Raw genomic sequence first — 18,332 nt, forward strand, 5'->3', positions numbered from 1 at the left:
TCTTAAATCTCCTTTACCCATAGCCTTCCATTTTGATTAATGAAAATTCTATCTTTCCTGGTGTTCAAACTAAACACTTTGCACTGGGTCTTGATTCCTCTTTATCTCACACTGATTCTTCTTTCTCCCAGAAAAGTCCTGTTGCTTCTGTCTTACCCTCTCTACTCCTAGCAAACTATTCCAGGCTACCGTCTTTTCTTGCCTGGCTTAATTTTAGTAGTCTCTTAAATTGTCTTTAACTTCCTCTTTTGCATGCCTAATGTTTATTACTAACCCAACAATCAGACAGATACTTTTTGAAATATGAGTTACGTCACTCTGTTCAAAACCCTTCAGTGGTTCTTCGTTCTACTCAGATGGAAATCAATGTCTTTACCAGTTGACATCTCTGCCCTCCTGGCTCTACTACATCTGATCTGTTGTGCATGTGTGTGAGTGTGTGTTTTTGTGTGTGTTTTCCACTAAACTTTTTTTTGCTTACTGTGTTCTAGCCATTCTGGCCAACTGTTTCTCAAGCATATATGACATGACCCCACTGTGGAGACTTTCCATTCTCTTTCTTCTTCTTCAAGTGCTTTCTGCTCAGATAACTACATGGTTCCTTCCCTTGACTTTTCAAGGCTTTTACTCAAATGTCATCTGCTCAATGAAACTTGCCATGACTATCAATTTCAAATAACATTTCCCAGGCCATCCCCCCTAATCTCCAGATTTCAGAACTTCTTTACCCTACCCTGATTTTTCCAGAGTGATAGTACCTAACCACCAAATAAGTTATTTTATTTCTTGTTTGCATGCCCACTTCCCTAACACACACTCTTGTGTGTAAGGGATTTATCTTTCTGCTCATTCACTGAGGTCTAGAAGAGGGCTTACCACATAGTAGGACTTAGTTACTCTGAGGGAAAACTATCTTTTAAGAACAAGGGTCTACCCTAAAATGTTAATAGTTTTGGAAGATCATGGTGGTACATATAACACTGGATTATGGTCTTCCTTGTTTTACTTTTTCTGCATTTTTTATAAATTTCTTTACATATGAAAGAGTTTTGTTTGTTTGTTTGTTTGTTTTTAAATATATGTCAGGGGCGCCTGGGTGACTCAGTCAGTTAAGCCTTTGACATCAGCTCAGGTCATGATCCCAGCATCCTGGGATGGAGTCCCTCATTGGGCTCCCTGCTCAGTGGAAAGCCTGCTTCTTCCTCTTACTCTGTCTGCCACTCTGCCTACTCATGCTCTCTATTGCTCTGTCAAATAAATAAATAAAATCTTTAAAAATATATATATGTCAATATTACATTTAGGGAGAGAGTGTAGAAGCTATGAAATTAACTGGATGTCTCTTTTCCAAATATATTCAAGACTTGTCTATCTATGAGCCTTATAATTTTCTGTTATTGTTGTTTTTCCAGGAACTGCTGTTCAGCCAGTCTGTCCTCCCATAGAGATGAGAACTCTGAAGCAGGGATTCTTTGCATAACCAGTGGATGGCGCAAGATCTCAGAGAGTGAGCGGCATCAAAAGGAAACAATAGTAGTTCTTCCAGGTTTCTTTGTCCATGAGAAGCAGGAATTTTATTGGCCATGAGTAATCCATTTATCCTGTTTTGCTTTTGTTTTCCCCAAGTTATGATCCAGTGAGAATTTCTGGTTGTCTTCCCCATAAAAATGACTACACTTAAGGCTTAACACAAAACTTCTCCTGCTACCCATTTTGGTTAAGTGTGTCAGAAAAAGAAAACCAGCAGTAATTATGACAAATGAAGAAGAATACAGTAAAAGGATAATCAGGAAATAGTAACAATGGTTAAATTATTTGTCTTTAATGTTGTGATTTTTTTCTTTTCTTTTTTTTTTTTTTTTTACGGTAAAGTATTTCACAAAATATGAAAATGTTTCCCTCTTGGGGAAACTTCAGTGAGGACAATCGTTGTCTAATTTATCAGACTGTCTCCACAGCATCAGAATATTCAAACGTCCCATGAGAAGTAGAACTTCCCCTCATGGATGACAGAATGTGTAATAGTGTGCTCAGGCATATGAACCTTCCTCTTCTGGGAAGGACAATGATGTGTGCCAGGTGTCCAGATGGGAAAAAGGATGCCTGCCAGGTAAAATATATCAGTCAGCCTGCTTATTCAGTATCATATAGTTAATAGCGGATTCTGCCTTTCCCCATGAGTTGCTTTTGCAGAATTACTGCTTCAGAATTCTTTTTGTTCATCTTTCTACCATGTTTCTGCTGAAAAAGTTTACTTGACCTGGCCTGAGAGCATTCTTTCCTGTTCCGTGCCCATTCTTATCCCCGTGCTTCTTTTTGGAGAAAGGGAGGGAAGGAATGCAGGGGAGTTAGTTTCAACATTTCCAACCTATTGGAAGGAAACAAGAGCACTTTGGCAAAATTAGGTCTATCTGTGAATTATTTTTCATTCCACCTTTTGATAAACATTGTGATTTTTTAAGCCTTTAAGGCAGAATGCAATGCTTGCACAAAATTTGACCAAAGATGGCATAACTATTGTAATGGTTGGATAAAACATATGAATGACCTCCCAAGGCTGACATAGCAACTTACCAAGAAGACTGATCTTCACAAGACAGAGAAGGGAAAGGGAGACTAATTGGTGAAAGGCATTTTAAGTTTTAGATGGGGATGACAATTTAGTTGGAAAGACATAAAAACAAAACAAAACTGGAGGAGCAAGGAACTTGGAACTGCTATGGGATGCTCCCTAAAATTATCTTTTGGAAAAATTTTGACTTTTATTCTGGGGATGAGGGGTTGCAGGTGGGAGGCTATAACAGGACAAGGACCAGAAAGGGTTTGGAAGGGAGGAGACAGCAATTTAGAATTATGCCACTTTCTGAATTGGAACCCAAGTAGTTTAATGGTGCTCTATCCTATCTGCTTCACTTAGAGACTGTCTTTTTTGAATAAAGCCCTCAAACGATCCTGTGCCTTTTGAAGAGGGTTTAATGGATACAGAATTGACATGTGTTCTCAAAGCAACACATGATTCTGAAGGATTATTAAAGGATCCTAAAATCATGTGTTCTTTATCCTCTAGTCCAAGACCCCACAGTCCTTTACATGTAGCCCCTGGGACAAAGTTCAGCTTCTTTTCTGTTCTCAGAGCCTTCAGCTGTTACATGAACTTGGGGATTCTATTCACTGGTGCTGTAGGCTTGGATGTGACCCAGTCTTTCCCAGAAAATCCAGGTGACAAACTAGAGTGAAAAACTGTTCTGTAAACTCCCCCTTCTCCTTCCAGTGGTTTGGATGTACATGGTTGTTCCCAAAACAAGTAGGGGCAAGAGAGAAGTTAAATGGTAGCTTGACAAGATTGCAGACACTGATTGGAAGGAAGTTACATCTGGGCAAAAAGACTGTACCTTGAAACTAATGGTGAAGAGACAGAAAGGTGGACCAAAAAAAAAAAAAACAAAAACAACACCACCACCACCACTGGTGGACAGTAACCAGTGGGTATCTACGTCTCTACTACTTTTCTCTTTGAGATGAGTGCTATTGTTTGTGGGCCTACTAAAATATTTTTAACCTGTGAATATTTTCAAGTTTTTTCTTTTTCTGTACTCTGAAAGGGAGACTCTGGAGGTTCATTTGTTTGTAGAAGAGACAGTGGAATCTGAGTCCTTATTGGGATAAGTTCTTGGAGAGCTGTTTGGACTAGAGATTGGACTTCTTTAAGAAAAAAGCATAAAAGGTTATCGCTGGGCATTTTCTCCAAGGTGTTTGAGTTGGTGGATTTTGTCACTCAGAACATACTCACAGGTAGGTGTAATTTCTGTGAATTCATCCTTCCATTCTAAATCAAATGCTTATATCAAGGGTAGTTACTCTGGTATGTTGCAGGTATAATAGAACGAGGCTCTAAAAGCACAAATATGTCTGATTTTCATTTCCTAATCCAATATATAATGAACTAAAATCTCTAAATTCATGAGAACTAATAACTTTCAATTTAACTTAAACTCAACTTGGACATAACCTGGATCTTCAAGTTTATGTTCATGTAGATTTTTTGTTTTTTGTATTCGTAAAGATTTAAAAAATAACCATTGAGGAAGGGTTCTTTCTTCATTTATCCAGCTGACATATCTTTTCCTCTAAATTAGTTTATCTTTTTAATTTTTTTTTATCTCACCAAAGGACATACCCTTCCCAATGTCCATCACCCAGCCACTCCATTCCTCCCACCCACCCCACTTCAGCAACCCTCAGTTTGTTTTCTGAGATTAAGAGTCTCTTATGGTTTGTATCTCTCTCTCTGGTTTCATATTGTTTCATTTTTCCTCTCTTCCCCTATGATCCTCTATCTTGTTTCTCAAATTCCTCGTATCAGTGAGATCATATAATAAATAATTCTTTCTCTGATGGATTTATTTCTCTCAGCATAATACCCTCTAGTTCCATCCAAGTTGTTGCAAATGGCAAGAGTTTTTTTTTATGGCAGCATAATCCATTGTGTGTGTGTATATATATATATGTGTGTGTGTGTATATGTGCGAATATACATATATATATATATATACATGTGTATATATATACATATATATATATCACATCTTCTTTATCAATTCATCTGCTGATGGGCATCTAGGCTCTTTCCATAGTTTGGCTACTGTGGACATTGCTGTTATAAGCATTCAGGTGCATGTGCCCCTTCAGATCACTACATTTGTGTCTAGTTTCAGACACTAAAAATAAATGACTTCTTTCCCTTTTCTCCCATTCACCTTTGTTAATTTTACTTGACAACAGTGGAGAAAATAAGGGAGGCTTTGGAGAGTTGTTTTTGTTTTGCAACACTAAAATCTAGATTAGAAAAACAAATGTGGGTCAGGAGATGCCAAACCTGTCCTCAAGGAACTTCCCTGCTATTTGGGAAGACAAAGGAGTAAATTGACCAATGTGACAAAGGTAACGTCTGAGCATCCAGGAGAGCTCTGAGGAGCTCAGTCCCGGGGGACCAGAAGGTGTGCCATACAAAGTGACGACACCCATGCAAGGAATGCCCAGGGGCAGCCTCCATAGAATAGAGATGTGAGGATACATTAACAAGAACAAACAGCTGAGTACAAGAACCAGATTTTTTCAAGGCCAGAACCCAGAGTGTCAGAACCTAATGTTCTCTCCATCCCACCAGCGCTCCCTCACTGTCATCCACAATCAGCTACCTTGCCCATGATTCGAGAAGTACCACTGTGACTGGTCCAGCTGAACACCACTAGAGCAGGCTCACCACTGACTCTCATTTGGGCATCAGAGTGAAAGTGCTCTGTTCGTTGTCATAACTACGCAGGGAAATTCTCTCCTGGTAGCAATTCTGTTCAGTTTTCATCACCTGGAAAAGAAGGTTAAAAAGATTAACAAGCCCTGAACAAAGGTTAATGATAACAATATTTTAAAAGGGCAATGAAATCAGCCAGTAACAGTTAATTCCACAATGAAATGAATAGCAGAATGTGACGATTTATTTCAATAACACTTCCTTGACATCTTCTTTCTAAGCTTCTCATCCCATAGTTGCTTATTTTTTCTAGCTTCCAGTAATTAGAATGTGACCCTGGAAGCTGAGATTTCTGAGTGCATGATAGAGACTTGCCACGTCATTGCTAAAATTTGTGTACTTTTACTTTAGTATTTTTCTACATAGGTATTTTATTATAAAACAGAATATCCTGGTGAGAGATGGAGGAAAAAACCATATTCGTTCCATATACAATGAATTTGAAGCCTCAATATGACTCATGATTTTGAAAACTGGATAAAGATATGTTAAATCTGAAGAACTTAGAGAGATTTTCTCAGTGAAGTCTGAGGTCATAATGTCTAAAAACATGTGTTCCCATAAATATAAATTATATAAATTATACAGCTTCAATCTGACTGGGTACCATATGTCTTGAAATTCTCTTCATAGCTGAGGTAAGTGATCAACTTTTTTCTACACTTTGAAAGCTTGTAGATCTCAAGGAACCGTGTTATTTGGAGAAAATGGCAAGATTCGTTACCCCCATTCCGAAGAGAGAAGATTTTCTTGTAATTGGTATATAACCAAGGTAGGAATGATTCTTGGGTTTCCCCCAAAATCAGGTCTTTAAGGGGCTATGTTTTGGCATTTGTGCCTAGTATCTCAATTTCTCAACCTGATTAACATAAAAGTCTATATATTTCATCTGATATTTTCTAGTTGGGAAGTATTTGCTGTTGGATATTTCTGATATCTACTAATACGAACCATCAACATCAACACGAGTAGTATTAAGACTGGAGCTTACCTGAATTGATGTATTCAAATATACAACATTTCCTACTTACTGCTGTAATAATGGTAATGTTAAGTGTTGCCTAGAAGATGGAAAATAGCTCATAATCTATAAGCTTCAGTGTCTTTAAACTTTTTCTACATAATCTGTTCCCTCTCTGGCTGAAGAAATCTTTAAGCTTTAGAAATAAGTTTTGCAAGTACTTCATTTCCTCAAGTGTTGCGAATTAACTTCAAATCTTGTATGAGCATGGAAAGGTGTGCAAAGGTAGATCACAGATCTGTGAGTTTATAATCTGGAAAGAAGGAAGAGCTGAATAAGAAGAACTATACTATAAAACACCATCAGATAAGCTTTATAATTCATACTACTCATGTGTTGGGTGGTATTATGGAGAATGGAGAGGCTAAGTCCCACTGCAGTGGTTTGTCTGGTTTGTGTTTATACTATGGTTCGGGGGCAGGTGGTGGTAGGAATGTGCTAGTGAAGGGGAGAGTATTGAAACTAGTCATTGAAGGGTAGTTACAGTTTTATAGCTCATGAAGTCTTTGTAGCTCTGGTATCTATATTTCAACAGATCATGCCAAGCAGAAGGAGTTATGTATAAGTAGTGTCAGGGAGATGGAGAAAATTACAGTTGTTTGGACAATGTGTATCACAGGGCAGCTGGATAGCAGTCCCAGCATAAATAAGAACTAGTGTGGCAGTGGACAATGAAGATAAAAAGGCTGGTTAAAACTTAGTTATAGAGCACCTTAAATTCCATGAGAAGAAGTTTGGACTTTTTGCCACAGGCAATGGGAGCTAAAATGGTGGCACAATTAAAATTTATAAAATAAATGTATAAAGACTGTAATGCAAATACTTGTTATAAGTATACAGAGGGAATGATATGGCTTAATTGAAGCCCATATTTAAATGTCTTAAAAGTGTAAGTTGACTTTCTGTGCATCAACCTACTAATAATATAATACCAATAAAGCCTTTGCCATCTTTTCTTAAACTTTTAGAAAAATAGCATCTAGAATAAGAGTGAGAGTCTTCTTTTATTAGAACCTGGGTGGGGAGAGTTGGGAGGGGTCTCCAGGTACAATCTTTAGAGAGGGGCATTGATAAGCTGGAAATTGTCTGAAGGACAATGGCCAAGATGGAAAAGAATTTGAAACAATATCTTGGTGATTTTGATCCAAAGAAGACTTGAGATGAGGAAGGAACTTAATCAGAGGAACCACTACAGATGTTAGGAGGAAGCAGATTTCAAGCCAAATATAGTAATTTCTAACTTGAAAGATCTCCAAGAATTAATGGCCTTCCTCAGGAGTAATGAATTTCATTTATAAGTAGATATTTGAGAAGAGCATGGATGGCTCTGGGTGAAGTTCCAGAAAGTACTGATACATTAGGTTAAGAGATTGCAGATGGCAGCCAGTTTACCCTCAAACACAGAGAACCTGGAGGTCAGCTTAGACAATGAAGTATTGAAGAGATTTCTGCAATAAAGACTTTCAAGGCAAAAGGAGTTTGTTATTAGTGCTAGCTATTGCAGAAGTCAAAGTGAGGTCAGATAGGGGCGCCTGAGTGGCTCAGTCAGTTAAGCATCTGCCTTTGGCTCAGGTCGTGATCCCGGGATCCTGAATTGAGTCCCACGTGGGGCTCCCTGCTCAGCGGGGAGCCTACTTCTTGCTCTCCCTCTGCTGCTCCCCCTGCTTGTGCTCTCTCTCTGTCAAATACATAAATAAAATCTTTCAAAAAATAAGGTCAGATAAAATGCCATTGGATATGGCAGTTCAAAATTTAGCGGCTAATTCAGTAGATTTATAGGATTAAGAGCTATATTCATAATTGGCTAAGCGATTGTTGAAGACTTGGTATCTTTCCTTCACCAAGTAGTCTAAACATTTTTATCAAAGCTTTATGATGTGTCAGGCACTGTTTCAGGTGCTAGAAATATAGCAGTGAATGAAACACAAATACTTCCTTTGCGGGGCAGGTTGGAAAGTGGAGAATGGGGGTAGTACAAGTCATTAATTAAGTAATAGTAAGTAACTACAGTAACTAAAATTAAATTATAGTAAGAAATGTTAAGTGCTATGCAGAAAAACAGAAAGAAAGAGGGATGGTAGTATAATATTAGAGAAGGTGGTCAGGGAAAACTTCACTAAGAAGATGATATTTGAACAAAGACTTGAATAAGGTGAGGGAGGGAGTCATACAGGTCATCTTAGGAAGGAACATTCTTTGCAGAAGGAATGGCATGTGCGAGGGAGGAATACTTTTAGTATATTTGGGGAAGAGTTGGATCAGAGTGCTAGAGCTAAATGAGAGGGGGGGAAGTGGTCACGGTTGGCATAATCAAACTTACAGGTCATACGAAGGACGTAGGATTTCCCTGTAAGATGTACGGCCATTGGAGGATGTTGAGCAGATGAGGAACATTACCTGACACATTTAAAAAGGATCACTTTGGCTGCTGTATTGAAAATAAACATTAGATGGGAAATCTAAGAGCTGAAAGACTAGTTACTGCAATAGTCCAAGGAAGCGTGGTGGCTTAGGACAAGGTTTGTAACAGTAGAGGTGGTGAAAAGTGGTGGGTCCACAGGATTTGATAGTGAGTTGAAAATATGGGTTGTAAGAGAGAGAGCCTTATGATTAACATGAGGGTTTTTGACCTGTTGGAGGGATGGAGCTGCCATTATTTTTGATGAAAAAGACAGTTAACAGTGAAGGGAAAGAGGAAGATGTAACTGGCTTTTGGGTAGTAAGACAGGTTTCAAGAGAAGCAGGGTTTTGTTTTGTTTTGTTTTGTTGTTTTGTTTTGTTCTGGGGAGGAATGGGTTAGAATTAACTGCACGTATGAGCAGAAAAGTGAGTAAGGGAGAGGAGTCAAGAGAAATGTATAAATACGTGAAGGAAGTTTCGTGAGAACACAACAAATAAGGAAGGTTTAACTTTGAAAAAAAGGTGAATAATTACCCTCCTGGGAAAGCAACCAAAAAAAAAAAAAAATTTCAGGTTACCTATAGGAGAGTTAAATAAATGTACACTAGATGTCTTCTTGGATATTATAAGGTTTTAGTTGCTTCAAATTTAGAGGATATAGTTGAGATTAAATAGTTAAGATTTCTAATAGCATGTAAGGACTCAAATCAAGAGTCAACAAGAGATGAATAAGAATTTCAGTTATTTCACAACTCAGTATTAGCATGAATTTATGCTGTATTTCAGCACATCTAAAACAAACTGGTTGTAAAATTCATTGCTATTTTATGTATCAATAAAGAAATAAAAAATATCCAAGATTAGGAGATTTCCATATAAAGAGAGGACACCAAAGACTATACCTTCAGTATAAGACTAAACAAGGCACAGTCCTGCCCACGTGGAAAGTTACATGCCTCAAACCTTGACACTGGATGTAGGGAGCAGTAAAAATGTTCTCTGAGAGTTCGAATCACAAACTAATACTTATGCAGGTCTGTTGTCTATAATGTCCACCACCAGTATAGTCTGAAACACCTCAAGCAGAAAAATTCAGTAGCATGAAGTTCACAGTGCTTCAGAGTGACTGATCAAAGGTAATTTCTTTCTTGAAGAACCATTTCCATTAGAACTAACAGACCTGTAAGACTCCACTGTAAGATCCTTCTGATTTTAGAATGTTCGAGTGTGGGGAGGGGATGTGCTTTAGAATGTAATAAGATAGGGAATCATTTTGCATACTTAGTGATTCCTGCATTATGCAAAGCAGCCTGGAGAGTGGTAGAAGGTTTAATTCCAGATGGAGTTAATTAATGGTAAGTTAAACACAGATAATGCAAAGAAGGAGCAAGGGGTTATAGTTTCTCCAAGTCCATCTTTATTCTGTTAGGTGGTAGCTAAATTCTCAGACATGGCAGATACACGACACTCAGGTGGTCTCCCTCCTTCCAGGCCCATGGGAGACACTGCATTTCTTAGAGCCTAGAACAGTACCTGGTATACAATAATGCTCTATAAATATTTGAATAGGTAAATCAATGCTTACTGTTGGTCCCCCTTTCTCACTTAGCTTGACTAGATCTCAGAATCCTTTTTAACACAGCAGTCGCTAACAATAAATCAGGTGATTTGAAATCTGTTTTCTATCTTTGAGGTAGAGGTTTGGAATGGGAGAAAGTACTTGCCTTTGAAGCCATAAAGCCCAAACTGTATTTCCTATTACAAGTAAGATGTGATGAGTCTTTTAAGATCCTGACAGTTTTCTTATTTTGAGGAGGGGGGAGTACTTTCTCCCTGCCCACTTCACAGGGGTATAATGAATCTCAAGAATGATGATAGATGTGGACTGCTTTCTCAATTGAAGTACCAAAAAAAAAATTTTGAGCTTTATAATATTCTAGACCGCTTATTGTTTTCTAAATTGAAGCACTAAAGAGTGATTTTTTTTAAAAAATAGTATTTTAGGCAGCCTCTTTTTACATTGATGCTCAAAATGATGGACTAGAAAAAGCAAAGCAGGGGGTTTCTGGTTAGGGAGGAGATATTTAGTAAGAATTATTGCATTTGATCTTTAGAAACTAGACATTAAAAAGTTGGATAACTGCTGAGATCCTGAACATTATTGCTTAGAGGGCAGTGAGACTGTTAACAGGTCTGAAGTGGTTGAAAAAGAATGTCAGGTTTTAGAAGTTTGTTCTGATGTGTTCGATTCCAGGCATGATTACTTTGCACTCAGATGAATGTGAGGCATGGAAGACACCAAGGATTTTTGGTCTGCTGGGCTTTCTTTTCTTTAATAATGTGAATTCATGAAGGACAATAGAGGATTATGTGTTAAATCATGTAAGACTACTTTCAGAATGTTTAGACATGTTTCTAAAGATGTTAGTAAAAGGTCACAGCTGACCTTACCGGGAATTAGAGAGATGACATGGCAACCACAGAGACCGTGACCCAGGCTGACCTTGGAGGACGTGACTGGTTAGACTTAACATATACTGCTTGGTCAATCCATAATTCATGATGCATAATTCAACTTCTGGGGGAACATTATGAATTTTTAATTAGACTACTAACTTAGAACAAAGAGATGAATCTTGGGTTCCTCAATGTATAGGTGAAAATTCTAGTATTTTATAACTGAATGAAAGTTAAAGGGTGGTTTCTGGTGATTTCTAATTAACCCCTCTGTTTGTTGGATAAATGCCGGCAATTTGAGCATAATCAAATTATTCTCACATAAGGATTTCCTTTGCCTTTTATCTTCTAATAGCCTTTAAAATTTTGTTATTGGTGAGTTATGAGCTAAAGCCCAAATACTAGATCTTAGTTGTCCCACTCAACAGTGCCGTTTATTACACTTTCTCTGCCTTCCCTATCTAGCTTATGTATGTGGAGAATAACAGTACCAGGAAATAAAATTATCCTGGTAAAATTTACAAGCTTAGACATACAAAATAAAATTGGATGTGACCATGACTGTATATCTTTACAATCGAGCAATGGAGTGCTTATTAGTATGTATGTTACATTTATTTTTACTTGTCATGTTAGAGTATCTAAGCAACCAAAGATGGGCAGAGAGACCTGAAGTTAGTTTTCTGTCCCTAGGACATCTTCCATACTGTCCCTTTCTGGAAGGTGTGTGTGTGTGTGTGTGTGTGTGTGTTGTAGGAGAGGAACTGATGACCCACATACTGGCTGAGCTTTCTCTATTCCCTTCTCAAGTTCAATAACATCGATCTCACAAACATTCCAAAACTTCATTTCAAGGCAATATCTACTTTTTTGTTTTTCATCACAAAAGTGGGAGCATGTTTGCCAAATTTGGTAGAGAGATGAGTGAATGGAAGAAAATGTAAACCATTAATAATCCTGTCACCTACAGATCAGTGCTGTTACCATTTTGAGGTAGTGTGTATTAATTTATGTGTATTAACATACACACTGAACTTCACATTGTTTTATAATGTTCTTTTCTCTTATGACAGTAGATTATTTCAGGTCATTTATGGAATACATCTTATAAACTGTAAGCATAATTAATAACTTTAATTGAAATATGTTAAGCATCTTGATACAGAGTCTCTAGAGCCAATAATAGAACTTGATCTCCAGCAAAGGCCAGTGGTAAGGACAAATATCTCTTCACAAACTGACAGGGTGTTATAGATTAGGTATTGTGCTAAGGATTATAAGACTGGTTGAGTAAATGATTTCACACTCCAGGCCTGCTATTTACCTAGTAACCATTCTTTCAACCAATCATTTGTTAAGAATCAACTAGGTTCCAGATATTATATCAAGCCCTACACATATAGAGAATAAAAACCGTCTCTGCTCTAATTGCCGTCTGACGAGTTAACTAAAGGTGTACCATAAAGTAGGAAATTACAGAGTACAAGAAATGTGCTGTGGTGATTCAGAAAATGTAGTTCTTACCTCATTGGGAGTTTGGGAAATTTATGAGAACTGCACTTTATGTCAGGCCCTAAAGGATGAGTAGAATTTAGACATGGGAGATTGAGTTTGAGAAAGCGAATGGAATATAAAATCATTGATGCAGAGAGTGTGGGGAAAATTAAACTAAACACTAAATAGTTTGGTGTGCTGAGAACAGAGAATTCCCATAAGATAATATCAGGAAAACACATATAAGCTGCTGCCATCTTAATGCTATTTCAACCCCTTTTCCTTTTAAGGTAAGGTCTGTGGAGGTCTGTTGCCTCTGTCCTTGCTGACAGAGACCAATGAGGCCACAGTTACATTGTTTCTAGGACAGGAAACAATGGCAGCAGGTTTGAGCTGACCTTTACTGCCATACAGAAGAACTCAGGAGCAGGCATCTCAAATCTAATTCCCTGACGTTTTTATTTGAGTTGAAGGTAAGGAAGAGGGAATGCCTCTGGCCCTTCACTTTGAAGTTCCCAGACCTTCTGAGAGGCCCAGGCAGGGGGAGTGTGGCTGCACTGGTGGAAGGAAGGACAGTTCACTCTGTCGATTATCCTGACTTGTATCCCACATGTGTAAGGTGTCATTGCTTCATTCATGCTCCAGAGAAACACATGATGACAGTAAGCGACTAAGGAAGCTCTGTACAGTTCATCCAGAGCTTAGCTGTGTTGGTTAGGCAGAACTTGCTTCATCTGGGCTAGCAAACAGCCACTCTGTCTAGGAACTTCCATGGGCCACATCTGTGGTTCTATATATGTTGTTTGAAACGTTTCAGCGGTTGAAGAGAGAATGCAACGGAAGTATGCCTCCTTCTCCTCTAACTCCATCTGCCTCCTGGTGGCAAACACTGGTAAGTATCCCGAGTATCCCTAGAGAGAGACGCTGAGCCCTTACAGACATGCATGTATTTATATTGCTTAACAGTGCTTTTTCTCCTTAAAAAATATCCCAAAGATCTTTCCAGATGAATCCATAGAGCTCTTCTGAACAACTGCATAAAGTTCTGTTGTGTGATACTCCATAATTTCTGAAGCCAGTTTCCCTACTATCACTTGGTAGGTTTCTAGTCTTTGTCCATACCAACAATGCTAGTATGTCCCTATGTCAGTGTTTTGGGGCACATGTGGATGTATGTAATTCCCGGAGGTAGACTTTCTGTGTCAAAGGGATTGTATGTTTTAACCTCAGAGTCCTTGCCAAATTGCTTTCCAAAGAGACTGCAATGACTTATTTTATCTGTGTAATAGGAGGGGGTAACTGAGGATCTTTTCATGTGCAGAGGGAAGCTTTTAAAGTTTATTGCATCTGTTCCTTGAACAATTCTCTGGTTATGTTTCCAATTTGTACAATTGGAATTTGAGGACTTTATCACTGAATTTAGCCAAAACTGTGTTTATGATGTGGTTGTGACTTACAGTGATCCTGAAGAGGAGCATGAATTATGTGGGTAATGTTCCATCTGAAAAATATGAGAGTGTTTGCAACACTTACTGTCTTCCTTGGGTGCCACAGAGTCAAACGGGAATGAGGATTTCTTATGCTGGAAACTCATGTGTCAGAAAACCTTAGCTTTAACCCACGAGCCAACAACGGATTCACCAGTGAGATTTTTAATAGGAACATGCAAAATGCAGAGAATGTTTCAGAATATTTGGAAGGTGAACTTTTCCCACTGTGACACTGAGTACATTTTTGGCAGTTATTGAAGGTAAATTTTTTAACTCCTTTCTGTGTAAATCTCTTCAATTGGTGATATTTTTATGTCCAGGAATGTTTCAGAATATTTAGAAGGTGAACTTTTCCCACAGCGACACTGGGTACATTTTTGGCAGTTATTGAAGGTAAATTTTCTAACTCCTTTCTGTGTAAATCTCTTCAATTGGTGATATTTTTATGTCCAAGAAAAGTAACTAAAAGAAGCAACCGAAGCTATAATTACTACTTCAGTCTTTAAAGTTCATTTTTGGACCTAAAACTGCAAGTACACTTTCATTTCTGACCTATAGATTTACTGAATCTAAAAAATGATCTTCCAGATGGACAGCCATTTTCTTAATACCTCTTGTCTGTCCCTTAGCTAAGTGTTTGTTTACGTCTTCAAGCCAGGTGCATAGAGACAGAGTCCCCTCATCCAGCAGAACGGGAGCTTTTAGGGTGGTCTCTGGGTGAAGCGGATTGCCAGTGGTGCTTATTCACCTGAAGTGGAGCCATGTTCTGTTTGGAAAGAGGAATACCACGTTTTGGATTTTTACTTACCTCTTCTCAGTGTGTACATTAATCAGTTGGAGTTTCTGTGCATACTAAAAATCAGATGTCTTTACCCTATCTGTAGAGTGTTCTTCAGTGAGATAAAATTACAATACATAATTATCTTGAAATAAATGTGTAATTCCCACATGAAATGGAAAGGTGTGCCTACAAACCAAAATTAGAGAAAACCAGAATGGCTGGGAAAAATTAATTGGATAATGTTTTACCTGTTTTCTGATTTTTTTTTTTAATTATAAATCAAACATCCCTAAAACTGACAGCTAAATTTTGTGGGATTTTGAACTTTACTCCAGTATTCAGTCCTAATAACATATTGGTGATTCACTGTAAAAGTGATGGTGAAAATACCTTCCAGGGCTTCAAGGCTAGATTTAACTTTTTGCTCTCAGGTGAGTATAAGCGCTTGCACAGTAGTGATTTTTTACCTGTGATAATAGTTATACAGAAGATCATTTAGTTATGTGTACCTGAAATTAGGGTACTTGAATCACCTTGGTGGCAAAATAAAAATGCAATTTCCTGTGCCCACCCCTGAAGTTTTAGATTCGGTAGATTGTGATGGGGTCCTGGAACCTGGGCTTTCACAAGAACCTCAGGTGAAGCCAAGAAACTACCTCATCCACTAAATGATCAAAAGAGACTCTAAGAACCTTATATGGAAAGTGGGTAATTTAGATGAGAGAATATAATTCATAAATGACATTGACCAGCTCCTTTTTTGGGATGTTTCAGGGTTTTGAAGTACTAGTAGTTTTTCTAGTCATTCTAGAAAACAAAGCATCCTTTACTTAGACAAAAGGAACATCCTCTGCAGAGACCCTGCCGTGGAAGAGAACGTTGTACGAAAAGCTGCAAATTATTGGATACTACTCAGACTTTGGAGGGAGTGATAGAAAAGGCAAGAGTTAGATTTTATGGGATTCAGGGCATTCACTTTTAGGTACTAGAGTGCTAGGATAGCTACCTAACATTTATCGATTACTTGCTTTCTACTAAACATCTCTCATGCATTATAACTTTGATTTCTCCTTATAAGCATAAGAGGCTTATATATCACTGTCCTTTTCACAGATGACAGACAAAAGGTTCAGAGAGGTTGAGTAGCTTTTCTCAAAGATGCATAGCTGCCAAGAGGTGGAGCCAGAATCCAAACATTGGTAGTAATGTGGAAGATAGAGATAGAGATTAGGGATAAATTTATATTCAAGGAGACTAGTGAAGAAGTCACTGTAAGAATGTATTCGAGATCTGTTCCCTGGTTAGATATATTGTGGCAAAGGTAACATACAAAGGAGATAAACCCCAGCATAATTTTTAGGGCTATAGCTTGACAGGAAAGATGGATGGTAGAGCCACTAAATGATACAGAGAAGCATAATGAGACCATGTTCACTGTTGAAATCTCTTGTTTCCATTTGAGACAAGTGTATTTTTATGATCTTGTGGGAGACCCAGATGCAGAGATCTAGCAGTCCTAGCTCTAGAATTCAGAAAAATAGACTTAGATTGAAGAGGGAAATGTGGAAGTCATATATAAGCAAATGAATAGTAATAGGGTTGTAAACAGCACCTTGTGGAATATTTTTCACTGAAGGATGGGATCTTGAAAAAAATTCTAGAGTTGAGAAGAGATGGTCATAGATGTATTGAGAAGATCAAGAAAGTGATTCCATGAAGCCAAGGAAGGAAAAAGTGCTTAAGAGTCAGATTCAAGAGGATTGTTAAGAAATATACAATAAATCACATCTATGGGATCTGGCATTTATCATTGGAAAGGTAGTATTAGTGAAATCAACATTAGAGTGGTTATATGATTGACCCCAGGGTAAGCAAGTAGGGTCAACTGGTAAAAACTACTTTAAATATTTTCAATTGAAGAAATATTTCCTCTATACTCTTTAAACCACGTTGGATCAACATCACCCCTCCACCCGCCCCCGAGTCAATCCCCTGTCTTCTGCAAAAGCTATTCTGTGTGGTGAGTTGATGGTCATGTGATTACTATCTGTTTACTCTTTCTTCTTTAGAAAGCCTCATTTTATATTGATATAACTCCAGTGAAGAAGAATGAATTTTAGATCCATAAAAATTCCAGAATCTTGTTTGGGTTAGCGTACAGAGTCATAAATGGCAGGAAGAAGAAATAGGCTCTTGATGAGAAGAAGGGTACAGAGAACAGTCCTTTGTCTTCATCCATACCTGTGCAAACTTAATATTTAAAATATTTTCCTACGCTTCGTATTTAATATGATGATATAATTTGGGGCAATAGGAGAAAACCGAAGTTTTTGTTTTGTTTCATTTTAGCACACTCTGGCAAATTTTAACTTGTAATCTGAAGTATCTGGTCAAAAATTATGATCTTTCAATTGTTCTATATACATGTATTGTATATAGTTGTGGGTTGTAATAGAAAGTGGTACAGGCAATGGTAATAGGGGAAAACGTCTTATGGGGAAATCAGAGGAGGCTCTGTAGAGTCAAGAGTGCTTGAGCTAAGTCCAGCGATATTACAGACAAGAGAAAGGCATTTGGATGTCTTAGTTTATTTGGCATGTTTGAAGATTTGGTGAATGGTTTCATACCATGAGAGAGAGGGAACAAAGACATATAATGAAGAACTTGCATGCTCTGTTACTAACAAAAATTTCTTACTAGAATATAAGTTCCACAAGGGCCAAGATTTTTGTCTGTTCTGTTCACTGATAGATCACTGATACCTGGAACACCAATATCTAGAACAGTGCCTAGCAGTACCAAGTACTAAAATATTTATTAAATGAATAACTAGTATTCTGTGGACCAATAACTAAAAACCCAATTGCTTAGCAGAGTCACCTAGGCAAGCATTTAAAATCCAATTCCTCAGACATGGGGTCTTAGGAGTTGGTATCTTTATAAAGCTCATCTGATATTTCCGAATTACTTCTGTTGGCTTTGCAAGCCATTGGAAGAGTTGTGTGTGCTTCACTATTTCAGTTGGATGGGTCATTAGTTTCTTCTTCTTTGCTGTAGGCATCTGAGGCATCCCTCCATTTAGTCTCCAGTGGCTTTTGAGAAGAATTGTAGAAGGGGACGAAGCCTGCCCCCACAGCTGGCCATGACAGGTGGACGTGAGGTTCCTAGGCAGTCACCAGTGTGGAGAGCCCATCCTCAACCCTACTTGGATTCTGACCACAGCCCACTGTGTGCAATCGTGAGTGGAACTGATGATATTTTAATGCTGTATTTAGCACATGTCTTTATACGCTGTGCTTGGACACAAGTATAATTGTCTAACTACTGAAGTTATCCAGACTAATTTTAAAGCATGAATCTTTTGGTGATTTCCTACAT

The 18,332-nt window shown here is 38.0% G+C and overlaps 1 protein-coding gene across 1 annotated transcript in view; it reads left to right on the top strand.

Moving 5' to 3' along the window:
• The window catches only part of OVCH1 (ovochymase 1), a gene marked incomplete at both ends in the record, with an annotated part of 79,037 nt that overhangs the window by 5,028 nt on the left and 55,677 nt on the right, over positions 1–18,332 (top strand). The window contains 7 exon segments of the mRNA XM_082742434.1: positions 1,413–1,507; positions 1,959–1,981; positions 1,985–2,110; positions 13,196–13,345; positions 15,352–15,385; positions 18,021–18,097; positions 18,101–18,192. Coding sequence (XP_082598560.1) covers positions 1,413–1,507; positions 1,959–1,981; positions 1,985–2,110; positions 13,196–13,345; positions 15,352–15,385; positions 18,021–18,097; positions 18,101–18,192 — 597 coding nt within the window.

This window comes from Mustela nivalis, assembly GCF_964662115.1.
Source record: "Mustela nivalis genome assembly, chromosome: 7".
NCBI lineage: Eukaryota > Metazoa > Chordata > Mammalia > Carnivora > Mustelidae > Mustela > Mustela nivalis.